General features: G+C 38.2%; 1 protein-coding gene across 2 annotated transcripts; it reads right to left on the reverse strand.

Moving 5' to 3' along the window:
- Positions 1–1,014: 1,014 nt before the first annotated feature.
- On the reverse strand, positions 1,015–27,384 carry LOC134536276 (microtubule-associated protein futsch). 2 transcript variants are annotated; one of them, XM_063376000.1, is made up of 11 exons: positions 27,048–27,384; positions 25,849–25,936; positions 20,983–24,303; positions 15,768–19,672; positions 12,783–13,025; positions 11,503–11,622; positions 10,975–11,113; positions 9,665–9,783; positions 8,855–8,971; positions 6,253–6,324; positions 1,015–4,456 (listed from the first exon to the last, which is right to left on the reverse strand). In XM_063376000.1, the coding sequence occupies exons 3-11, from the start codon at positions 24,158–24,160 to the stop codon at positions 4,361–4,363; spliced, it is 7,989 nt and encodes a 2,662-aa protein (XP_063232070.1). In that variant the 5' UTR covers positions 24,161–24,303; positions 25,849–25,936; positions 27,048–27,384; the 3' UTR covers positions 1,015–4,360. The 2 variants fall into 2 exon arrangements, with proteins under 2 accessions (XP_063232070.1, XP_063232071.1); XM_063376001.1 differs by having other exon boundaries at positions 27,157–27,358.
- Positions 27,385–27,541: the final 157 nt, after the last annotated feature.

The raw sequence follows: 27,541 nt of genomic DNA on the forward strand, positions 1-27,541 counted from the left end.
AAACATTAAGGTATTGAGATAAAAAGTCAGGATGCATGAATAGCATATTTTTGATGTTGAGTCGAGTAATGCAAAAAAATTTAGTATTTTTGAGTTAAGTTGTCAGGAACAATATTTTTTTTTTTTTTTTTTCATATTTCTTTCTCGCTTAAATGACAATAAACAGTGGCGTAAAAGCACATATAATATACATATCTCATTAATGTTTTTGAATTACTATCATAGTACCGACTGCATGATAGCCTACCGTACCCAACTAGTATTTAGATGCACAATACATTTTACAACATTAACTAGAAAAGTTATTTTTATGCAAATTAGCCATTAGAATTTACCTTAAAAAACATTTTAACTCATCTAGTATTAAAAAAATTAAATTAAATCTTTCAAAATGTAACATAGAGCACAAGGAATCTACAATATATTTCTAAAGTTGTATTGCCGTTAAGGACTTTAAATTTAGGATGTTGATTGGCAATAATAAATGAAAACAATTTTCCAATAAACCTGTAAAGAATTTACTTGCTATTATAAATATAAAAATTTTCAATTGCCCTGTACCTTGACACTATAATTTATACGGCCAGTAGGAAAATGTTCAGAGTTTGCATGCGCTAATATTGGTACCTGCTTGGTACGTTTGCCATGCCTGATATGTATCGTGCCATTTACGGTAGCTATTGTACTTTGACCGAGGTTATTCGTTACTAGCTTGTGCCATTATTTTTAGTACATATCAGTTGTAAACTTTGCACTCTTGTTACCATTTAATGTTTGATGATGCATAGTACAAATAATGTTCATGAGGAAAATAATATTTGTAGCTTATTTTAAGAAACAGTTGTTCCTGCAAAAAATTCTACACAATTTTGAGTAAAGTCCTCATAAAGGAGTCGTGTGTGAAGCATAGGTTAACAAAAACAAAATTATGGAGTAGATATGTTAAATAATAACTACCAATACATCTAGACAAAAATCAAAATTACAGGACAAGAAGATGTAAAATCAGCCAACTTTGCTAACAACTTTAATATTTAATTATCTACATTTTTTATAATAATGAAACAGCAGGATGGTAAACCACTGCATGCCAAAGAACTTTAATTTGTAACAAATGCCCAATCAATCATTTTTGCACTAACTAATCAAGTTTTCTACTGAAATGCAGTGTAAGAGCTTTACAATTATTATGTATCACTCCAGGTTGGTATCCGTGAGGTTACACTTATATTTGTCTCCCCAGACCAAACAATGAAATGCGTGAATTTTAGAGCTTTTAAATTAGGCTTGAGTAGAGTTCTTGCAACTTAACTCCAAATTTGAATACTCAAGCACCCATAGAACATGTTACTTCACAACATATCATCCTGAATATTTCATCAATATCCTTTGGATGGTTTTTGTATGATGCTTTAACAAATTAGCAGACAAACAAAAATGCTTACTAACATTATTTCAGCCTTTGTATCATTTTATATTACAAAATGTCTCACAACTTTTTAAAATACATCTCACTACGAACATTGTAAAAATAATAGGAATATGTCAAATAACGTATGTAGAAAGGTTTTCTAAAGCAACCAAAAATACTTACAGAAAAGAATGACTTTTTAATAATTATTAAATAGACTGCTTTCCACGAAAATAAAACCCTAACATTAAACATGGTGCAGGGGTGCCTAATATGTTAACTTATATTAATGAGGACTTGTAACCTAATATGTTAACTTATATTAATGAGGACTTGTAACTTGTACAAAAAAAAATTACACAATAACGTACGTAAATATTATATTTGTATAAACATAAGACTGACTAAAATCTAAAAGAAAAATTTGCTATGAAAACATTTATATTTTTTCTTGTACTGTAGGTTTTCTTCCAATATACCAAAGCATAAAATACAATACATAGTTATTATACATTCAAGATTGTCAATTGTCATGTATTTAGTCAGGTGAAATGAAAAAATGCATCTTTCATGATCAATGGCAGTTTTGTAAATAATACATGGACAACACAAAGTGGTGGTGGTGATAAAACAACTATCTCAACTATTCTCAATGATTAAGCTTTTCTGATAAATACTTAAAACTAAAAATAATATGACATTCCAGGCTAGATTTTTTTCTTACAGGTAGACTAAATCATACATCAATTAATTTACCATTCACTATGAATACAGATCTTTAACACGCATCGAACTTGTTCAAAACAATTAGGGATGTGCGAGTACCCGATATTTTCAGGTACGGTTCGAATCCACAATCACCCAAACCCAGAATCGTTGTACATACATGGATTCGAACAGTATTATTACGAATATTCACAAAAGTTATAAATTAATTTAATACGGCTCAAAAATACTAGCAGTGAAAAATAAAATTAGGCTACTATTACGTAAGTGTTTATAATATGATGTATCAAAGAAAGATTTGTAAATTAAATAATTAACACAGTGACATTAAAAGAGTTTCGAGTGCTTAAACTATAATTACAAATTTCATCGTATAGCAAACTATAAACTAAAAACAATTACATACCTACAAGAAAAAAAATCTTGACTATTTATTGGAGAAAAAAATGGTTTCGTTTGCTGAAACGTTTATAAAACTGTGATTTCCCTGTGGCGTGCAGTTTATTACGATTGAGTTGGAGAATCGAATATGTTTTGGTTTTCATATTTTACAGTGTTTATTATTAATTAAGTTTACATAATTACATATAAACATTTCAATCTCAGTGTAATAAATAATTGCCAGTAGTTACAGTTAGAAAAAAGAGAACACACATTATTTTTAAATTAATCAGTTATTTTTAATTATTCTGTGCTTAATATTCGGAATCGGATTCATATCTCAAATATTGCCAGGGATTCGAATCGGATTCGAACCGAACTGAAAATCAAGGATTCGCACATCCCTAAAAACAATGAGTAGTGGCTGCTACACAGTGAACGTGCCGTGCTCAGAAGTGAACAGAACAACCACACTCCCCACGTGCGGGACAAGGGTGTGGACGAGAGATGTGCGGGAGACGAACGGTTCACTGCGTAGCACACACAGAAGAACCAGGCGGGGACGAAGACGCGAGAGACAGAAGAATGAGGAGGCATGCAGGGATCAAACACAAGGTAGAAGAATGCCAGGGAGAACACACGCAACGTGGTATGGAAATGGAAACGCAAGTAACGGCAGTAAAACGAAGTGCATGACAGAAGAAGATAGAAAGAACAGAGAACAAAGTGGAGGTGTAGCAACAACAGACACTTGAAAAACTGCAGAAACGTGGAAGGAGAGAAGGTGACGGTACAAAATATTAGGGATAGCACAGGACAGTTGGACAGTGAACTGCTTCCGTTTGCTCTCTGAAAGTTACAACCTACTTAACATCTAACCTTTACAAATGAGAAAATGTTTATAAATTACAATCATTCTGTTCAACAACTTCAAAAAATTTACTCAGCTATTCTTTCTCAAATGCACTGATTTTATCAATTTAAGTGCAATACATAAATACAAAAAGACATTAAAAATCTAATATCATTATACAAACATGTTCAACTATAATTTATTTCTATCTTGAAATTCCATACCATGGTTACAGCACGTAAAAGAAAATTAAAACATTAGAAAAAAGAAATATGAGAATTTTACTACCGTAAAGTTCAGCAAGGCATTAATTTTTTACCTTAAAAATCCCATGGTATGGCACTCCTCATAGTTTATAGAATATCATCTGTACAAATAGAACTTTCTTTCAATACAAATAGCGGTTTTACTCTCTCCCCGACAACAAATTTACAAAGCAAAATAGTATGTATATATGCAACATAAAAACAAGAAATGGGCAGAAATAATATGTATTTCATTCAAATCTAATATGACAGACAATACGACTACCTACTCGGTTAAAACTTAATGTACAAAATAAGAGTTCACTTAAATCTGACTGACGAACGTCTATGGTTACACAAAATTAAAATAGTACGGAGAACATGCATTTGTACTTTCTTGTGTACACTATGCAGTCATGTCACGACACAACTGCAACCCGATCGTCTCCTTCGAATCCCGACAAAATACTTGCTCTAGGAGTCGCAGAACTACCCCGCCACTTAGCAGCGAAAGTCCGAAACTGTCGCTCTCGCATTACTGTCATTCGTTGGCTGCGTAGCTTCAGCAACGCAAAATACCCGCACCGTTTTAAAAAATTGCTTACGGCTGTCTCCAGTGCGAAAACACACTCAGGAGTCCGGAGAGAAAAAAAAAATGAAATTGAACACCCGTTGGTCAAAACGTAAAAAAGATCACCGCATGGTGATTCGTGGTCCGTGCAGAAGGCGATGAGCGTTGCAGTTTTATCGATGCTGCTTCGCCTCTTTGGCAAGGGTCTTGAGCTCCGCGGGGAAGCTCCACGCCTCTAGCTTGTTGCCTTGCTTGCAGCCCGCGATCACCTGCGAGCCAATCACAATCACACTGTGGTCAGCGCCTGTCCATCATCACTCATCACCTGCGAGCCAATCACAATCGCACTGCGGCACCTCACTCCTGCTCTCACAGCCGAGTCCACTTTCTTTTTTTAAAACAGAACAGATCTGTGTTATCGTTTCTATTTTTACAAAAGCTGTTCGGTACCACAAACACAGTGGTCAAATTTATATGCTGCAATTTCACAATGAAATACCTACAAATTTATTTTTATTGTTTCCCAATAGTTAACCAAGCTTATTAAAAATAATTTTAATGTAAACATGCAATACAAACATTTATAGTTCTCACCAGTATTTTTTTTGTAATATTCTTTAAAGAGAGCCTTTAAATTACAGCAATTGGCACATTATAAATTTTAGGTCATAGCAGTACCTCTCTCTCCACTTGTCCATCCAAATTTTTTTTTTTACTATTTACTATCATATAATGACTGGCATACTTGCTAATTGTAACTGTGAAATACTTATAAACAAGAGTTATATTCTTCACTGTCTGTGCTGTATTGGTATAGCTATGCGCAGTAAAAAAAGAAAAAGGTAAGGATTATGGTGCCAGACGCTAGTCCAGTTACTTTCAAATCACGGTATTATTTCGGTCGTGGCTTCCGTTTACTATTTACTTTAGGTGAAAATCTTCTGAATAAAAAGTAAAAAGAGAAAAACTAGAGAAGATATAAATTGAGCGATCCTCTTAGGTACAATTCATGACAGCTCATACATCACATGTCACATCTGGTACCAAGGATCACCCGTACACAGCACTCAAAAATTGTAACAGTGACAAAGTTTGTAGACAAAGTGAGTAGTTTTTCATCTAAGCTGAAAACAGCATTCAAAAATATATCAAATGACATGGCGTGCAGTTTTTCAACTTGCTAAACAGATAATCCCTGGTGGCTTTCAAAAATTCATAGGTTAGTCATAGATTTCCCGGCACAAAAAAAATCAAGGCTAATTCAAGGTTTCCCGATTTTCCCGTTCAGCTGAACACCGGGTGTTAATGTGTGTTCTACCACGGGATGTTGCCACACTGTTGCTCTAGCTATCTAGTGGGCCGTGAAGCAGATGTGCTACCTCGGGACTAGGCGACCATATGAACAAATAAACAAACCAACAATCAAGACATACTGTAGCTTTGGTGTCATTAGAAATTGTGTGTAGGTTAACACAGAACTGAGAACCGATTTTTAAAAACCGGAACTGACCCCGAGAACCGAGAAAAAAGTAAAACCCACGCATCAATAGTATGTACATATTGTAATGGGCAAGGAATGTAACCCTCAAGTTAACAGAGGTATGTTCAAAGTGGATTTACACACACATAATTTGTTGGTTGATTTAAATTTAAATATGATGTAGGGCTGCAAAAGTGGTTGTACAAACCTGCTGTTTTTGAGAAGTAGACAACTATAAATCACCCAAGTGAGCTTTACTTTAGTTTGTAAATGTATCATGTGCAAAACCTACACCTAATGGATAACTAGCAAACTAATAACATTAAACATCTTGACTTACATAAAAAGATCCAATTCCATTAAGACTAATGACATTGGGACACTGAAAAATCGACCAACTTATCCCTAGTACCTATGAGATTCCATAGCATAGGGTTACTATTTATTATTTAATAGTAAGCAGTTATATAGTCATTTGACAGGCACAGTCTATGTAGATAAAAATATATAAAAAATAAATAGATCACAATATTAATACAAAAATGTATACAGTAAAAAATAAATATAATTTCTCATTGTACTCACCCTATTTTTTACAATGTCCATACAGAGCAACATTTTCCCAGGTCCTGCAATGGTGGTTATATGCTTTTTATCCTGCAACAATCCACACATTGCACCTCATTTCAACATGTTCTTTTATTTTACTACAATGAAAACACACAAAATAATCTACAATCATTTATATTTTAAAAAATTTCATTACATTTTATTTAGTAGTGATAGGATCGAGTCATTACATTAATCACGGTATCCAGCCGTCAATTATAAAATTATTTCTTGATAATTCAGTCTGTATATTTATTGTAGCATAACATAAATATAAAATGCATATTTTATTTATGTAACAGCAAAGTACATGGTTAGATACACAGAACTTAATTTGAAGAGGTAATACAAATTATAATCACAGTTATCTTAGTAAGTCGTCATATTTTGACATCATTTTTAGGAGGTTTTAGACAATGAAGTCATATTACTTTCAATATCATACTCATACTATATTCTCATGCTTATAAATTTATACTCAAACTAGTTAATTACCAGCAGCTTCACTCATGCAATTTCTGGGTATTGCTGATATCTTACCATTGAAAGAAAACTATAAGATTAATTCCAAACATTTATACATCCACTCCTCGAAGCAACGCTCGAATTAGTCCCAGGAAAACAGAGTGTTGATCCAAACAGTGCTAATCAAATACTTTTTTTTCCATAAGAGGGCATGTTAATCAAAATAATTAGTTTTCCAATCTGATAATTATCCCTGCTATCATTTTAATCAAGACACTGCTCCCATTAAAATGAATTTACATTACAAATTTATGTCTAAATCAATTTAAAGTACATTTAAATAAATAAATGTAGTTAACACTTTGGGATTAAACAACCTAAAATTAAATTTTAAAAATTCACGTACCACATTGTTTACAAAGTAGGGCTTGGGGAAACTATTCCTAAGTAGGTGCTTATGAGTTACAAAATAATAATGTTATTAATATAGGAGATATATTTACAATCTATAAGAATAAAATAAAAGAATAAACTTAAGGTTTTCTATTATTAAAAGATTATTGAACCTTTTACCGTAATTTCCGACACTGTTGTTTACTGAATGAGTGTTTGCCATGATTTTCCACTAGGGCATGCTAGCAGGCTCGATGTAAACTAGCCCTGAAAGTTTCTGGCTTCACTCACCAGAGATACTGCCGACATGTGAGATAGCAGAATATAAACTGTGGCTGAACACACAGGAAAGGGGCACATCCCATCGTCAGAGGTATATGCAACTAAGGAAGCTAATTGCTACGCAAAATATTGTTTGTTTATTCAAACTATTAATCCCACATATGACCCTACTTACAAAAAAATATTTTAAGATAGGCTAACTTCAATAAACACGAGTAGATATTTATATCCGTCAAATAAATAATGAAAGGATCCCTTGTCTCGCAAAACCCTACGGCTGTGTCATTTTGTTGGGCTTGGAAATCTGTGGCTGGGAAAAGTTTGGTTGGCAGACGTGTCACAAGGGCCTCAGCCACGCTGGAGTGGCGTAAAGAACATGTCTTGTGGCCTCGAAGGCTTTTAGAGCGAGGGCAGGCGGACAGAACAAAGGAAGTTCTTAAGGGCGTATGTCCCGTTCCAGGTCATGATTTTAGATTTATATTAATCACTGATCAACTTTTAGACATTTTCAATCTTTAACTTTCACGAAATGAAAAATATATATAGTTGCATACTTTTTGCATAATTAGCTGCCAAAGTTACATTTTTAACCTTTTTGGGTTGTACAAATAAGGAGAATTTAATTTATTGTAGAACTGAAACTTTTTAGGATTAACTGCAATGCCACTGGCTACTTCAAGAAATGGTTTGCATTTCTTTCAGAAAATATTAATTAATTTTAGTAATTTTACCTGACATTTCAAAATTCTCAAAATTTTTATGATCTTGACAGCCAAGAAACATGAAATGAGTTTTTGTGATAGAAATGCAAACCATTTCTTGAAGTAGCCAGTGGCATTGCAGTTAATCCTAAAAAGTATCAGTTCTGCAATAAATTAAATTCTCCTTATTTGTACAACCCAAAAAGATTAAAAATGTAACATTGGCAGCTAATTATGCAAAAAGTATGCAACTATATATATTTTTGATTTCGTGAAAGTTAAAGATTGAAAATGTCTAAAAGTTGATCAGTGATTAATATAATCTAAAATCATGACCTGGAACGGGACATACACCCTTAAGTAGCTTGGCGTCTGGTTTGTAGCCTTGGCGAATAATTCACCGACATTTTGGTCGACATTGCAGTCGCCTACATCAGGGAGCAGTTACCTAGGCTGTGAAAGCCTGCGAACATTATTAAAGACGGTTCTTGTTTTGAATGCTGCATCAGCACGGGCTCTCCCAGATACTTGGTCATCTTTCCTACCTGCTGGAAGGCAGCTTCTGCTGCACGCCAGCGACATGAAGCAACACACTGTGCCATGCACGAAAAGGATTCACAAATCTTTACGAGCAGCTCGACGCAATGAAAGCAGTTGCGGACGGAATGTATGATAGGACCGGCGAAATGCAGGCACAGGAGAGGCAACTGAACACACTGAGCAACGTGTTGGCAGACCTGCAAGCTGAAGACGTAGATGTTGCCGTCGTAGCAGCCGGCAAAGAGCATGTTGTTGTACGAAGTCATGCACACGACGCTGCAGCCAGCCTTCAGCTGGCAAACCTCCTTGCCACTCTGCAACAATACACAAGTACCAACACAGTAAAATAAAAATACTGCGGTTGGACACATCGAAAAACATCAAACATCAGGGGCCTGACAGATTTTGTACACCAGGAATTTGATGGGTTGAATATCAGTTTTTTTGAATCAGTCTCCAATTTGAATCTAAAAGAATGCATCAAATCAACCCCTTGAATATGAATGTAGATTTCGAGAGTAAATCTCTCATTACAATAGCCAATCACGTCCGCCCATCTGTCTGTCTGTCTGTCAGCACCTTGCAGCTAGGCCAGCTATTTACGCATGACATCATCCGTACGTGAAAACATTTCCCCGATTCAGTGCAGGCAACAAGCACGGCTTAGAAACCTCATAACATGAAAAAAAAAAAAAAAAAAAACAACATACAGTGAAACTTCATTAATACAAACCTGAGGAGACAGAAATTTACCCACTTTGTAATATGTAACGAGGTTTGTAATAACCATGCTTCACTATGTTGCACATACATAATGTCAAAACAAAAGAAAAATATGCGCTTTTATATATAGTACTATGTATATATATTTTAAAAAAAATCCACAACTTATAAAATATTTATATATATGTCTTGAAACTTTCAAACTTCTGACCAGTAAAAGAAGAGATTCTCATCTGTTCAGTCTGAAACATGGAAACCAAACTCCAGTATGCAGCGAGCCTCACCGTGAACTCGAAGGCGAGGATGGCGTCGGCGGAGGTGCCGCAGTAGACCAGGCTGTTCTCCAGCAGCAGGCTGTAGGCCGTGTGGCCCCCCGTGCCGCTCACGCTGCGCAGCAGCAGGCCTGCGCACCACACGCTGCTGCCAACCCTCTCTCCTGGCACCACGACCCTACTTCAATCCAGGGGAGCAACAACAAGGGGGGGCAAGGGTATTTAGCCCCCCCCCCCCCCCACACTGAAACGATGAAGTGGGTGCAAACGCGGGCAAAGAAAGTGCTGTATAATCAATTTTCAGATGATAAAAACTGCTTAAATAGCACCATTTTTCACCTTGAAATACAAATTTTCCCGGACCCCCCGCTTCAATAGGGGGGATCGATGATTCTTTATAAAAAGGTATATTGCCCCCCCCCCCCCCCCCCCCTTTGGAAATTTAGTTGTTGCGCCCCTGCTTCAATCCAATATCTAATACTTTACGAATCAAATTTAGAAATACAGTGAAACCTTCATTCACTCTTCACACTTCACAGATGCAACATACAGTTAGATGAAAAAGAGAGAATTATACACATGGAACCACAATGGAGGAACAAACAGTCCTCGATGGGCTGTGAATCATCAAACATTGGACGGTGGCCGACTGGCGGATCGCAATGTGATCCGACGAATCACGTTCATGCCTGCATTCCGACGATGCACGTTGAGTCCACCGGAGGCCAATCGAAGCACTTCGTCCTGGATGTGTGCAAGGTCAGGTTCGACCTGGAGGTGGGTCTGTGATGTTTCGGGGGTGTTTTGTATCATGGATTAAGCCCGCTCACGGCAGTGACCACCAACATGAACTTCTGGATGATCAGGTGTTGCCTTTCAGTCAACATCTGAAAGATGAGAATGCAACTAACAGCAGCAAAGTTCATCGGGTGGATGCACATGCGACTGGTTTTATGAACATCCCCACCCCCCCGCCCTATTACATCTCGATCGGCCTGCAAAACCACCTGACTTGAACCCCATTAAAAATATTTAGGGCATGTTGGAACAGTGGGTGAAATGCTGACATCAGCATGCCTGCAATTTGGTGGTATTGCGCGATTAAATCCTCAACGAGAGACTAAACCTGGATGCGCGGTACATGCTCAAACCTTGTGGACTAACTTCCTAACCGAATCCAGACAGTTATCGAGTCCAGAAGCAGAGTTACACTGTATTAACCGATGCTTGTGATCATTTCTCCAGGGGTGACTAATTATTTGTCCGGTGAGCTTACACCGGCCAGGATGACAAACGTTCCTCCACCAGTCGCAACTACTCACCGTTGGTGGCGTCCCTGATGGTGATCGGAGAGCTCCTGGTGCCGACCACGAGAACCTTGCGAGGCCCTTCCTTCGTCGCTATCAGGGAGAGAACGGCTTCGTTGCTCAGCTTCAGGTGCTCCCCGGTAAGACACGCCTTCTGCAAGCGCGGGACAACGCAACGTGACATCAATGATAACCAAGGTAAATTGAGAGATCACGATACTATATTTTACTCCAGCTATCAAAGCTGATAACTGGAAGACTTCAGTCACTACAAGTACCATCGGGAAACAACAGTGTTTATCTAGTTGCCTTCTGAAGTGGCATCCGTGCAAGCTACCGAAACAGAAGCTAACCCACTAGAACTGTCCCTAGTTCAGGAAACATTTGTTAAACTCACATTTTATACAAACACACCTAATATTCAATAAAAATAAAACCTAATCACAATAATTACACTAAAATAATTTTTAACAATTAATGAAATATACTTTTAAAAGAAGGTAGGGAATAAAGTCTACTCAACCCAAAGAGATCAGTGCACACCTGAATGTTAAACCTGGCCACCTCCCCCGCCTGTGTGCCCAGGTACAGGTAACCCCAGTTGTGGTCCATGCACTGCACCGGGCTGCCGATTGACACGGGGTCAAACACTGCTTCTCCTGTCTGCAAACAAAAACAATACATAAATAACTAAAAAGTAATTTAACACCATATCAATATATAACTATATTTGCAACTAGACAAGATGTTACAAACAATAAAAATGTGTGCAAGGAGTCCACACATGACAGAAGTGAAACTTCTTGCTTATTGATAAATTATTAGTATTTTTTTTATTGAAAAAAGATTATAATTGAGAATAGTAAGGATGTGGGTATGATTTCCACATCCTGTACGTTCGCATCTGTTCAATGACACTTTTTGGCGCCTCTTTTGACCGTTTATTATCGCGTTGCCTTTGATAATACCTCTTATCTGCTTCTGCTTTTTTATTACTTTTAGGCATGATGTTAAATCACAATCTCCAACTGAATAAAAAGAAAGAAAAAAAAACCACTTCAATTGAACATAAATTACACTTACAAAATCTATCAAAAAGTCTGCAAGTCCTTTTGACATTTAAAATCAAAAGTGTTCACATACCAAAATGTAATTACACTTATAGCTGACATTTTAAGTCCATGTGCCTTTTTTATTTTTATATTTTTAATCACACTATTAACAGAAAAATGAATGATACTTTTAAAGTTAATTGCACAAATCAATACCTATTTTCCACACAAATGAATAGTAGATACTTTAAATTAAATAAGATAAATATGGTAGCGTCAATCTTTAGCCGTTACAAAAACTGAGGAGTAGACAAACACAAGCAGCGTCACGAGAATTGATCGTAGCATCGCTGCTGCGTCATTTCTACCTCTCCCCTGCCGGTTCCCCTACCACGTGCCTCACTGTTCCCCTCGTGCGACAGGTATTTTTGTTACGCTCGAAAATTGTAGCCGCTTCAGCAAACAAGTTTTACTTCAAAAGGTATCACATATTTGATGGATTTAATTAAAAAATTACTTAAAAATTCTAAATGGCTGACATTAACATTTTTTTTTAAGACTGACCCTGCAATGCTTAATGATGACACGCACTGACACCACAATTTTAATCATGTTTCATGTGGTTGTTTTGTCTATGTGATTTTTTATGTTTATCGTGCCTGCCACCCATGGCCTTATGCCGTCGGCAGGCATGTAACAAATTGATAAATAAATAAATTAATTAGTTAATCATCATCTGCTTCCAGCCCTCGCCAGCCCGCCGGTCCTCACCCTGAAGACGAAGCCGCGCAGGTGGCGGTCCAGGGAGCCGGTGAAGACGTGCGCGGGCGTGTCGTGCTCGCCGTCCAGGTCGCTGGGGGTCTCCCCGCCCGTGCGCGGGCTGAACTCCAGCACGCACAGGCAGGTGACGGCCGCCGCGTGGCCCTCGTAGCGGCCCTTGTACTTGCCGCTCTTCAGCGAGTAGCTGTAGACCGCGCCGTCCTCGCAGGCCGCCAGCACGTGCCGGCCCACCGTCTGCGCAGCACGGCGCACTTCCCCCTGACACGCACTTCCCCCCGACTGCCCGCCCGTCCATCGCACAAGCAACACTTCCCCCCGACTGCCTGGGCACACACGCCGTGAGCCTACATTGTGTGCACGGCTTCACAAGATACCTCGTCACTTAACTACTTCTCAAGGCAGCCCAGTGGGGTGGATACTGGCTGGACAGCTGTGACCAGAGCAGCATTACACTATCATTAACTACAAGGAAAGTGGAAATGGTTATATAATAATTTTATAACAATAGTAAGTAGTTAACTTAGCAGATAAATAAAAATTGACATCAAATAAAAAGGGTTTTGAAAAAAAAAATATTTTTGGCTGCTTATATGAATATTCTGCGTTTGATGACGACAGCAATCGTCATTCATAGCCTACGCTGTGTACCTCGTGATTCAACTACTTCTCAAGATACGCCAGTGGAGTCTGTTTATGAAAAGGATTTAAGACTGATCTCATTTCTGTTTCTAAATTTTTCTTTACAACAGTATTTTTAGAAAAGTGAAAATGGCTTAAAAAAAAAAAAGGAGGGGGGGGGGGGGGCAAGATTTATGGGACTCGGGCTTCATGGAGTTCAGTTTCTAGAACTTTATTTTTTTTTTTATGATTGGGTCCACCCCATGCAGGTAAGAAGGGAGTTGGTGTCTTTGCCATGTTAATGCTTGAAGTCAAAATAAGAATATGTCCCCCCTGACTCCCACAGAAAAACAATTTTTTTCGTTACAATTAAGTTTAACGCTGATTTATTGCAGATGTGTTGGTATTGTATTTGTTTAGTAATATGTATTCCCTGCGCTATGACATCTTCACAATTCTTCCTAGCAAGTTCTTGTCAAGATATGTAACACATTTATATCATACTAGCTAAAAAAAAATATAAGGGGTTGTCTGTAAAGTCGGTTTACGGACAATAATTTTACGTGATAACGTAATAAGAAAACATTGATGAAAAAGTACTTATTGATACAATGTTAATTAAAATTTGATAACTTGTGATTTTGTTCAAATTGGTGTTGAGCTAGATGAAAATACATGTTATTAAATACGAATCAATACAATTAATTAAATTCATCCATGATTTCATTTTTTCAATTTTTGCAAGTTTAATGTGAATTATTTGTTTTAAAATAATTATGAGCAATTTTTTTAGAAATAAACTTTAATCAAATTAATGTTAATGAAGTGTTAATTTGAAACTACGAAATTGAAATAATAAGCAAATTCATGAAACTGATGCTTTTGAAAAGCCCGCCAAAACCTGCGGAATGTGACAATGAGTCATGCTTTTTCGTGTGTGCAACCGGCGTTCATCGATTTATAAGACATTATCACGTCAAAAAAAAAAGTGTTTTCAGAATAACTTTCAGGAACGAAACATCCAGTAAAGATTCTTGAACGTACTCGAGGGACTATGTCTTCATTTCTCTTCCAACTAAATGTTATCCAGCACCAGCAGTCATCGCACTTTATCATTGTCTCTCGCCAACACAAACACACCGCTGAACATGCCTGATTGGTGATTTGGCCTGATTATCAAACAATATATATTTCAATGGGAATACCAAATGTCAAAAGTACCCCTCTATACAAACAGGAAATCACTGTACTGAAATGAAAACCAGTTGTAATGATAAACTCCAAGCGAAATGAAAAAGCCAGCAGCACAGAAATGCAACTAGTAACTGGACTGGTGCTGGATTATAAAATTTGGCGAACCATAGAAAGCCAGATGAAAAAGCATGTCAATCCATACATCAACATGTTAGGTTAAGTTGATGGGTCAACATTATTTTAGGATTTGGTTCCAAAATTGATGCCACACTGATTACATACCTAACATGAGGAGGCAAAACTTTGATGTCAAAACTAAGATTTAGCTGAACACATCGTTTGAAACACTTCACTTGCCACTTGAAAATTATTCAATAAATATTTATTTTTATAAAATAATGTTTCCATGAGAAGTGGATTAAATATACTGTGACTCAAATATAAACTAATTATTAATAATTGTAACTTTGCACGACAATATTGAGGCTGTCATGTCGAGATTTACCAGGCTGGCATTCAGTATCATTTCAGTTATGAATCTGCAAATGTTCTAGAGCATGAAATACAAAAATGTAATACAAGGCCGCAGTGACGTCAACATGACAAAATACGCACCTCAGCAGCCCGCAATAAGCACATTATATTTCTAATTTTGTTGTGCCATTCCGTACAACGGAAAGACCTTACAAATCTTAAATTCAAAAATATTTACCTTTAAGCTGAAAAACAAAATTTTGTTTTACGTATAGGTACACTTTCACATTTGTAGCGTGCCTTCAACTGTTTATTATATTTCTATTTAATTCTTTGCATAGCTAACACTTTAATTATTTTTCTGTCTATTATTAACGTTTATTAACAAATCTAAATTTTTCTCCCTTGTATCTATAAATACATTTAGTCTCACTCGTGCCAGATGTGATGTTTAACTGTCAACAGGAAATAAAAGCGTTCTACAGGGTCTACGCTGTTTTTAGCATATTCTATACTACATTTGGCATGGGAAGATTTTCCGACAGTCACATTAGAGTTTGCTGTGTCAATGTTGTCATGCTATTGAGATTCTACGTCTTAACTTTGTCATGTTGAAATGATGTGTGGATCTGTCGAGTCACGTCCGTCGTGGCATCGTGCCGGAAGAAGAGGTACAGAGCATGGAGTTACCTTGAGGTGCAGGATGGGGCCCGTGTGCGTTTCAAACGTCAAGTGTTCCGGCGTGTCCGACTTCTTCTCCCTCCTGTGCTTGCGGGACAGCTTGTGCTTGCCCGCCTGGCCGCCGCCCTCCACCGACGTCTCGGTCGAGTGCGTGGAGTCACGGTCGCAGTCCGTGTTCTCCCCCCGGGCTCGCCTCTGCTCCCCGTCGCTCATCAGCGACACGGAGTCCGAGACCAGCGTGGAGATGCTGTTGTCGTCCGTCGCCGCGCTCTCCCCCTGCGGGTCCGTGCTTCCGGGCGTGCAGTAGCCGCTTCGTGCGTCCTCCGCCCACGCGGGCAGTCCCGAGTCTCCCTCCGGCCCCACGCGTGTCTCCTCCGGCACCGCCGAACCAGAGTCCGAGAGAGCCCAAACATGCTCCAGAGCGTGACTTGCAGGTTCCGGTTCCAAGTCAACCGTCTCTCCGGGGTTATCTTCGCTTGAAATCACTGGGTCAACGCGAATACGAGTTAACGAAACACTACACTGCTTAACTGTCAACTCCTGAACTGCGGGAGTTTCTTCCTTAAGCTGAACTAACGGAACGTCATCGAAATCCTTGTTTTTATTCTCAGAATCTACCATGTTTAAACTCTGTTCAACTTCAGCAACCTGCATGGTCAATTCGTCATTTATTGAAACATTGTTTTCAGATACTTCCCTTTTCGATATTTCGCTTTTTGAAACGTCACTTTTTACACTTTCACAGCGGGATACTCGTCTCGTACGTTTTTTCCTACCCTCATCAAGCACGTCATCTTCCACGTGGTAATCGCTGTACGATTTCGTCGTCCTGGCCGTCCTGCCCAACGACCGTCTGCCACTGCTGGGATTGCTGTCCGAGGCATCTGAACTTGCACCGCGCTGGTCAGAGTCCAATCGCGAGGACGCCCGCCTCAGCCTAGTGCTCCGCTTGCCTTGCGAGACCGGCGCATCCGGGTCGTCTTCAGACGCGGAGGCTGTCGTCTCCCTCGTTTTCGTGCGTTTTGCCAGAGGGGAGGAGTCTGCAGGGTCATCGTCAACAGCTTTGGACCGCTTCCTCTTGTGCCTCGTGACCGTCTCGGAGCTGGGCTCCAACGGTTCCACATCACTCTTCTTCACTTCTGGTTCACTACTTTCAGCTTCGCCTTCTGTAGCAGATACAGTGCTGACCGGTGATTCTTTCGTCCTCCTGGCTGATCGGCTGGGTTTCTTTGGAGTTGAATGGGGTTTTGTGAAATCCACAACATTTTGTGGTCCATCACCAAGCTTGTTCTGCTTCCCCTTTCTTGTAGAAGTAGCCACCTTCTCTTCCCCCTTATCCAGCTCATTTTGTTTTCCATCGCTGTCGTGAACTTTGGTGACGGGAGATTTCTTGGCTCTTTTTGAGCTAGAGTCCTCTATGTGACACAGAACAGGTGCATCAGCCTCCACTGCTATCGAGTCCACATTTTCAACCGTCTTGGATGGTCTTTTCCCCAGCCTTCTGGTACGGGACGTTTCACTTTCAACAGAAGGAACAACCTGCTTCTCTTTGGAATTACGCACTGGAGATTTTTTAGCAGTTGATTTAGAACGAGACGATGATTTTCTTGGGGTCACAACCAATTCTGTACTAACAGAGGATTCAATTTCATCAGATATCACTTTGTTTGAATCTAATCTACCAGTCTTGGCATGAGCAGATGATTTTACAGGTGAAATCTGATCCTTTATGCCTGCTTTCGTTTGTCTAGATTGACGAACGCTTTTTTCACTAGAATGTTTATTTTTATCGCTTTTACTGGGTTTATTTGTAGAATCTGTTTTGCCTTTTTCACTTGATGACTGCTTAAGTTTAGAAGATTTTTCAGCGGAAACATTTGCATTTTTGTCGGTAGATCCTTTGGATTTCTGTGAAGATCTCTCTGCAGAGGTTGTTTGCTGTTTGACCCCCGTGGTCCTTGAAGAAACATTTGAAACTGTTTCAGTGGTCAATGGCTCATGTGCATGCCTATCAGTTTTATCAGTTAATGAACTTTCTAGCTTTATCTTGTCGGTAGACAATGCCTCATCTGTGTGTTTGACTACTGATGAACACGCTGAAACTGGAGATTGCTTGGCTTTGCTTCTTGCATGACTCTTTACTAACTCCTTAGTCTTATCGGTTTTCCGTCTAGCTGACTTAGTGGTCAAGTTGTCTGTACTGGTCAGAGGCTGCTTTTCATTAGAAAAGGAGTCATGTTTACCAGTAAGTGAGACAGGTTTAAAATCTTCTAAAATTGTCGTCTCTTTGTCATCTGACTTTGAATCTGCCAAAATGTATTCAGGGGATACTTTTTCATCTTCTGGAAGTACAGAATCTTTAGAACAAGCAGTTAAATTTTCACTGAAAACAGCTTCCTCACTAAGTTCATCAACTTTCTTTGAAACTAACGTATTTTCTGATAAAGGGTTGCTTATTTTCTCTGCTGATTTTGAGGGAACTTGATTTTCACCATTATTTAAATCATATTTTTCATCTGTAGTTAGCTCTAGTGCAGATACAGATGTTTCCGAAGAGGGTAGGTCTAATTTGTGTACCCCACTAACTGATGTAATGGTCTCAAATTCTTTACTAGAATCAGCATTGCAGATAATACTTTTACTGGATTTGCTGCAAAGATCATCATCTGAAGCATGAGATATTGTATGACTGGTTGATTTTCGATCAGGTAGTTCATCTGTAACAGGTTTTACTGCTCCTGAAATGTTTAAGTTTTCGCTCAAAATCGGCTCAACTTTTTCCGATATGTACTTTGACTGTGCTTTATTTTTTTTTGTTCTGGGTCTAACTTTGGTGCTAGAATCAATGAGATCTTCAGATGCTGCACTTTTGCCAACATCTGCATCATTGCTTAGTGTACTATTTGAATGTGGTTTGATTCCACCAACTGCATAATTTTCACCCTGTGGCTCATTTTCCAACACGCTCAAAATGTTGCCAGTTTTTGAACTTGCTGATTTATCCTCCTGACTGTCCGGCATTGTGAAACTGTTAAGTACTTGTTCAACGACAGTAGTGTCCATTAACTTCAAACGCTTGTTCACTGCAGAAATTCTAGGAAACATTGAATCGAGCATGGGTGCACATGCTGCACTACTTGTCTCGTCTGCACTTTCATTGTACAACGGTTTCTCGTAACTGTGGGGTAAAATTACAACTGGCGGTCTCAGGAGATTTTTATTAACGGACTGTTCCACGGGTGCCCCACCTTTCTGAGGAAGTTCGCTCTCATCCGTAGGCACATCTAAGATTGGACTAATAGGAGTAGACATATTACACAACTGTGAAGACACTCTATCTTGAGGCGGTGGCATTCGGGGGGAGTAATGACCAAAATTAAGTCTTTCACCAGACATGTTCAAACGTAACCTCATGTACAAGCGAAGTTTCTGATCCATCAATCTCTGGATTTCTTTATCGATTCCAAGCATTTCCAAGAAAATCGTTTTCTCAACATCAGAGGCCGATTCTTCCAAATCTTCTCGTGGAGATGTGGACCTATGAGTTTCATTATTCTCTCTCACTTTGTCCACACTATCTTCCATTAAGTCTGGGGTTTCACTTGGCGTTCTGCTGCCTCCGTAATTAGAAATATTTACTCTGCCGCCATGTTGCGAAAACCCTTTTATTTGTTTGGGTTTACCCTTTTTAGAGCGATTCCAAATTTCTCTCCTACTCTCCCGTGACAGGCGGCAGGGTTCGAAATGCTTCTCTTGTGAACTCTTGATCAAGGAAAAGTGGTCCCTAAGCAGCTTTGCCAGCTGGGGTGAAAGCTGACGAGACTTCTCCAGCAGCTGTAGCATCTTCTCCACATCACGTGGAGTGAGCTCTTCAACCAACTCAGTCTGTGTACATGCTTCCGCTGCTGGTCGCACTGAAAACCATTCAGGGCACATTATCAAATTATCTAAACCCACAACTTTTATTTTTATTTTAATAAAACACTATTGTGCTAAATTCTGTACCTTGGAGGTATAGGACACCACATCAACTTTTATTAAGAGTGAACATTTTCCATATGTTTCAACTTGAAATTATTTTCAGGTTTCTTCCCTAGTAATAGAAATTGCTTCAAAAAAATTTTAACACATTGTTGTTGTACTTTTTTTTTATCAGACAAATATAATATTTTCAAGATAATACATAGTTTAAGGTTTTTCATTTATTATAATTAGAAGGGGGGATATAGTTTTGTAGGCCCTTAATATATAAAAATGCACTTTAGACAAGATGGTATGAGTGCTGAATACCAAACATAGAGGGGAAAATGCATATCATGGGCATTGTGCCAGCTATATTTCATTTAAAAAAAAAAAACATGTTTCAAACTATATTTCATAAAAAATTGACATGGTGTTTTTATTCTGAGGTACAGAATGATTTTCTGCCAGTCATAATTATGTAACACTATTGGAATATCTCCAACCAAAACTTATGTCTCAAATCACTATCCTAATATAAATAAAAATACACACTAAAGAACTATCAAAAATTGTCCTCAAAGATACACCATAATTTAAAAACCAAGACAAATATTTTTACCACAAGCATATGTAGGCCTATATGTGCACATTTAAACATATTAGTCATGTGACTGACTATCAGTTGCTGTGCATATAGCATGCCCATATTGTACCATTTAGATTCAAAAAGCTCCTCACTGATCTGATTTGCAAGTAGCACACACAAATTGACTTGTCAGTTGTTTTCAGCTTTACCTCAAATTACAACTCCAGAATTTTCACCTCAGAAGCCTATCAACAAGTGAACGTGTTAAATATACACATTGGTAATGTTCTCTACAAGAAGCATGACTGTGTAGTAATCAGACGAAACAAAATAGGAAATGAGGTTATAAGCAGGGGTTGGTAAAATATGCATGATTACTCTGTGTGTCTGTGTGTACGGGCACGTGTGTGTGTGTGTGAAGCCCTTTTTTCCCCATCAGCTAACTGTTGCGCCATATTGGTTAAACGCCCAAAACACTGACTGAAGTGTAGTATTTGCATTGTGGAAATAGTTTTAAATTCCTTTTTTTTTTTTATGAATGTGATTTTTCTAAAGACCGAGACTATAAATTCATATTTACTAAACATCACTTAACTTTATCAAGCACTATTTCCATGTTTTGGGCGGAATGACAAATACAAAGTGTAAAAACATGAGATTGTTTGAAATCCTTACCCTGGGCAGAAGCTGGAGAGTATCCTGCAGGCAGATCATTACGAGCTGCGGTGGATGTGGAGCACACACCAGGTCTGCTCCCAGGGCCTGCCACGGCCACCCCTGCAGTCTCGCCCCCGGCTGGCCTGGGGCTCGTGGCTCCGTCCGGCGCGACGTCTGCCGGCTCCGTCTCAAGGTCGGGCAGCTCGCAGAACAGGTTCCGGAACTCCGCGTTGCCGCTGCCCTGGGGCCCGTACTGCATCTCCGAGGCACCGCACGCAGGCCACTCCTTCTCGCTTTCCTTCGACTCCTTGCGTTCCTCCGCCGCTGCTTCGTCCAGCCCCAAGCTCACGCTGAACAAGCCGCTCCCCCCTCCCCCGCACTCCCCGAGCTCCTCGCTCAAACCTGGCGCTTCCACCAAATCTTCCGTGACGGCAGGCATGACCAGGTATTTGGTTTCCAACGGGCTGAGCGACATCGGAGCCTCTTCCTCGGCAGTTTCCGTCTCCGAAATGACCGCACTCGCAAGGCATTTGTCGTTAATGAGTGCCCCCTCTTCCACTGGTTCTTCTGTTGGCAAAAACTCATCTATAGGTGTTTCTAAAACATGCACAAATGATTCTTCTTCAGTTTTTAGCCCAGATACGATTGGTGGCTCATCTGAAAATGAAGTTTTATTTTGGGAAATGTCATTTTCATTGAGATGGCTATCCTCCACAACCATCTTTGACTCAGAATCACAAAATAATTCACCTGGCTTTGTTTCCATTTGATCGGGTAGGATTTTTCCTTGTCCTTCCATAGAGGTCTCATCATCTGGTATAGTAATAATTTCTATAGCTTTGTCTGTGTTGTTACCTTCAGTGACTATAATGTCTACTTCATCTGGCACATCTTTGGCACAGTTTTCCTTTGTGTCCGTAATGTCAGATTCATTCATATCATCGCATTTCTGTGACTCAACAATTTCTGTTGGACAAATATTTTCATCGCCAAGTCTCAAATGATCTGGCTGTTTTTCAATGACTGTATTATCCTTGTTTGACTCTTCAGCATCAATTTCTTTACCAACACAATTATTTTCCATATTATTTACATCAGTCAACTGTGCAATCTCTTCAGCTCTATTCTCTTCCCTGTATCCCTTTTCTTTTGCAGTCCCTTCTTCCTCTACAACAGACTCTATCACACCAATTAACTCGGTTGAATGCTCTTCTCTATTATTATTGTTGTTATTATTATTATTTGCAGATTGACTACAGTCACTATTTACTGTAGTCATTTGCTCAATTTTGTCAATCAATTTTTCTGTCATTTCCAAGCTCTGCAATGTTAGATCCGCACTTGCAGACTTGTTCCAACCATCCACATCACTTGGGAAAGAGGTACAGGGCTGCTCCTGTAAACCAGGGAAACTGTTATCACCGGCCCACTGCGGCAAGGACAAAGAGCTGGACACAACTTCACTACCCTGACAACTTAGCCTGTCCTGCAAGTCAGGGTGCAGGGTATTGCTGTCAGTACTTTCATCAACGTTTTGGCTTTCATGCAGGACCTGACTCTCCTGCAGTTCGTGGTCGTCGGTGATGTCACCAGCCTCACTTGAAGGTTGAACACTAATTCTGCTGGGTTCTGCAGCATCTTCCCAAGGATTCATTACTTCTTGTTTGATGGCAATCTCGGTGACATCTGGTTTTTCTTCTATGAAAGCAAAGATGTTTTCATTATTTGGCAAAGTGTTTGCAAATGCCTTCAAATTTTCAAAATCTATTATACAGTCATTATAACCTTCGCATAGGCTTTTTTCCAATGAGGTTGACTCCTCCACACATTTCAGCAAATCTACCTGCAATAAGTTCCCGAGGTGTTCAATAACCTCAGCAGGTAAGCTGGCCAAATCTACACTAACGTTTGTATCCAAACAGGTATTTTCGTTTAGTATTTCACCCTCATCCAGTGATCCGGTACTCTGCGTTCGGATTCGAGAATTAGCGAATCCCCTTTGCTCCTTTGACACCAGCTCTTGGCGTTCTTTTACCAAATGTTTCATGGCAAATTCAAATCTACGTGATGTAGGTTTATTAATGAAATCTTTCATGTGGCTTGTAGTCATTCCTAGAATATGTCTTACAATACGGTCTTTCAAATGTTTTACTTTCACCTGGACCTCATTTTCACCATTGCCCTCATTCAAACTTGAGTTTAACTCATCATTTGAAATGATTTTTGGAGAACTAACAACTTGCTTTGCAGTACCTGAGGGTACAGTCTGTTTCGTTTCACTGTTAGATCCACTTTTACTTTTCTTCTGCTGTCCTAAAGCTTGAGGTACATTATTTATTTCTGATTTGGAAGATGAACGTACTTGAGTACTTCCTTCTGTTGATGAATGATTATCTCTACTATTCAACGAATAACTTTCTTTACTACTTTGATTACTGTTGTTGTGTTTGTGAGAGTGATTAGGTTTTTTGGTATGTTTGTTAGTACCTTCACTACTGCACTTTGATGGAGCACTTTTCCAAGTGGCATGACCAGAATAATTACTAGAAGAGTGAGAGCTTTGCTTCTCTCTATCCTTGTGGCTTACATTCCTTTGTGACGAGCTTGAGTTACGAGATGAACTCCCCCTCTCTCTATTATCACGGTGCTCCTTAGAGCTTGCATCCGCAGAGCTTTTATCTTTTTCCCTGTAACCTGAACTGCCCACACTCGTAGACTGTTCGTTTTTGAACGACATAAGGCATTTCTTCACTTTGTCAGTTTCCTGGGCCAGCATTTTTTTCCGTTCTTCTTCCGAGCCCGGCAGAGGATCTTCTTCTTTGACCGGAGATGAGCGGCCTCTCTCGTAGCCACCGAAACTCTTCTTGTACTTGTACGACGCAGGCGGGTGGTGGCCACTCTTGTAAGGGTGCTGGTTCTGCATCTGGTCTTTCCTGAACGGAGCGGCCTGTGCGACGGGCGCCCCCCACTGCGACTGGGACCACTGCTGCGGGAAGGGCTGGTGCTGCCAGGCACTCTGCGTCTGCGCTGGATAGCCATGCTGCCGGTACGGATCCACCGTCTTGCCGTAGCTAGAGAAGCTGTCGCTCCAAAACTGAGGTCTCGACCCACCGCTCCCCATGTTCCCTGAAGGGTGTGCTTCGTGGTTCCTTCCCCCGTGTCTGTAGTACATGTTGTTGCTTGAAAAATTACTCATTCTGTCCAGGCGCAAATGGAAATAACATAGGGGCACATGAACTTTCCAAAGTCTCTCTCCCACGTTACGGACTCACTATGTAACTTTAACATTCCTACTGCTTTCATGGACACAATATTTAAATACTTCCATTTACAATCCACCTGAAACACACAGGTAAAAACAATATTTCAATTAATGCATAGGAAAAAGGCTTTACATTAGTAAAAAAACATGTGTTTATTGTGTACACCTGTAAGCTATTTAGTAAACTCAAGTGTTAAAGCAGACTAGTTAAATACTGATTTACATCTTTACCTTAATTTGAGTAAATAATCACTTGAAAAGTATTTTAAAGAGTTTTTTTTTATCTTATTATGTAGCTGGATGCAGATATGTAGCTGGATGCAGATGTGTAGTACAGGAAAAAAAATTTTTATAATCCATCTTTGAATGAGTACCTATCAAAGAAAATAATTTGATTTCAAGAATAATGAAAGAAATAACATAACAGAAATAATGTTAAGCTGTTACATGGCATTGTGTGGTTTGCGCTGTGACGCGTAGCGTATGATTCTGTCTGTGCCCAGCCTTATTTTACAATAACAGCATAGAATCCTGGCAATCATTATTGATGATCCTGTACATTTAATTTAACATGTATTAAGAATTCAAATCAAACTTGTATACTTTAGAAAGGTACATAAATGTAAATACAAACATTATAGAGAAATGACACTAGAGAAAATTGGAGTGACGTAAAAAAAAGTGTTGGGTTATTAGTTTAAATGTTATAAAATAACTAACATAGGTAATTGTATAATGTATTAGATTGGGTATGTTTCTAGTTTACAATATGATACCTAATAAAATTTATTTCAGTATCAAATCATATACTATAATAGGTAATTTTGTATTCATACATTAAAGTACAATACCCAAATTATAAAATCATAATGGCATATAAAATGTAAAAAACTAGTATAAATAAATATTCTAGAATGGGTATATTTCTATTGAAAATGATTTTTTGAAATTAAAATCATATTATTATAAAAATGGTGTTTACCAACACCACATATATTCCTTTACACAATCCTAAAACAGCGTTACAAAATTCCAACTAGATTTATTGAAAACTTTATAATTAAAATTGTGTTTTCACATAAATCTATCTTTACAGCCATGTTAAATATATTTGTATATAAGTCATGTTTTGGACTAGTAAAATCATGCCTTTGTGACTGTCATTTTTAAACAGAATACAAAGATAGTTGTAGTTTATTAATCACATTTATTTGCAATACATCAATACGTGACGTGGTATATTGTCAGTATGTCATTGCGGTCATGTTAATTAGGTGTCTGTGTATGTTTTGGTACTTTGTGTGTCAATAATGGTATTTATTTATAATGAGCATCTATAGCAACTAATTTTTATATTGTACCAAAAGACAAATCAATTGCAGTAGTTCTTGTTTCAATTGTTTGTGGAAATTTCATTGTTTTTAAATAGTATGGGTTTGTGAGGTTTGCACCTGAAGTATTATATTGAATTATGTAGCTAGGTGTCCTTTCTTTCTTCCTTTCTTTACTTTTGGATCACTTGTAATTAACTGTTTTATTGTTTGCCTGTACTTCCTATAGTGACATAAATTTATGCTGTGATTTATTAGCATAGCCAAGACAGTTTTCAACAAGAGACATACCTGATGTTGTTGCCGCCCTAATATTTACTTCATACTAGCTGCAACATGATCCTGTTGTTCTCCAGAGCCTCGTAGCCAAGGTTGTTTTCTGAAAGACAGGGATGTTAATGTCAGCAAGTTACAGTCAGAGCAAAGTCTGTTTTCCACCCTAATAAAGCACAATTATGGTGGAAAACCCATTAAGGTGGAAAACAGACTTGGCCCCGGAAACTGACTAATCAACCATACACCCTTTTTTAAAGTATTTTAAATGTAGCTAGATTATTCTCTACTTTATCCATCACAAGTCTATGAGACAATATGGAAAACTTTTATGTGCATTTTTATCAGCTACTAATTAGTTGCTTGTGTGAGCTGCAAACTTTGGTATCCTTTGGTGAACTTCAAAACTGTTCCGGCCTCGGAATGGAATTGAATGAACTGGTTGCTACACTACATTGAAATTCCTAAGCAACCATAAAAAATATTTTACAGTATTTATAATGTAGTTATATTAACCTAACCAACTGTCCACAATATTTTAAAGTATTTTTAATGGAACTAATCTAACCTAAACTACCATTCTCATGATGTAACAAATTTGTAATATTTATACCGAACATGCACAAACGCAGCCTCGGAACGGACTGTTTGAATGTGAGGTTTGCAGATCCTGGATTCTCCATTTATAAAACGTTTTAAATAATGGTGATGGCTGCATCAATGTATACGTATTGTAATGTTATCTATAAACAGTGAATTCTCAGAAACTAGTAGGAATTATTGCTGTTTTCAGGGTAGATAGTGGAACATTTTTTATGTTCAAATAAACAAATTTTCTGAATTTTATTAGTTTCCGAAAAAGGTGATGTAAGAATACTACCACTAACAATTTTGAATTTTGTACACATTATCGTAAGTGACTATCTTATAATTAATGCTCTTTAAAAATGTCTTTGTACACAACTTTACAAGCTAGAAAAAAATGCTTACTATACAAACATTACCACCAAAGAACACATACATTTTAATGCCCATCAAAATTTAAAATTATTTTTTAATTACTCATCACAAATATACTTCAAAATTAATCGTACAGTAGTTTTGACAGTTCTGAAAAACCATTTCAACATTCTAACACAATAAATATTTTGGATTTTAGTTAAGAATATAACTTGTAACAAATCTATTACCTTAAAAAAAAATTAAAACGTAATTACCTCAATACTTGTACTTCGAGTTTTTCCCCCCCTTGATTCTAGATACATTTACAAACAACCGACGCGTTATAAGTGAAAAAACATAAGAAAAAATTTCAAAAACTCTTACGGAACAAAAAAAATTAAAAAAACACCAGACACCACAAAATATTTTCTGAAGAGTATCAAGTATTTAAAACTCTTGAATGTTACAATCTCTTTATATCAAATCATTACAACCCAAACTCTGCATAAATATCGCCATTAAAACTATTCCTGTTGACCTATTGTTGCAATTCTCCAGAATATCCAACTTCAAGGAAAAACAGCTACCTCACATTGCCTAAAGAGAACCTGTAAATATCAAAGAGTAAAGAAGACAGAAGTAGAATGTTGATTGAGCTGCAAAGTAGATTTTTTGGTTCCAACAACAACCATATTTAAAAAATACGCAATATTTACAAAATAATATTCAAATCATAATCAAGAAAATTTCCTTTTTACTTTACTTCCTC

The sequence above is a fragment of the Bacillus rossius genome, chromosome 10 (genome assembly GCF_032445375.1).
Source record: "Bacillus rossius redtenbacheri isolate Brsri chromosome 10, Brsri_v3, whole genome shotgun sequence".
Classification (NCBI taxonomy): Eukaryota; Metazoa; Arthropoda; class Insecta; order Phasmatodea; family Bacillidae; genus Bacillus; species Bacillus rossius.

What these genes read in the sequence shown, in the direction of transcription:
- LOC134536276 (XM_063376000.1), bottom strand. Translation starts at nt 24,160, where the DNA reads ATGAGTAATTTTTCAAGCAACAACATGTACTACAGACACGGGGGAAGG. An exon ending in TCCTCGCCTTCGAGTTCACG is followed by an intron (nt 8,972 to 9,664) that starts GTGAGGCTCGCT and finishes GTATTGTTGCAG; the next exon opens with AGTGGCAAGGAGGTTTGCCA. An exon ending in TCTACGTCTTCAGCTTGCAG is followed by an intron (nt 6,325 to 8,854) that starts GTCTGCCAACAC and finishes GGATTGTTGCAG; the next exon opens with GATAAAAAGCATATAACCAC.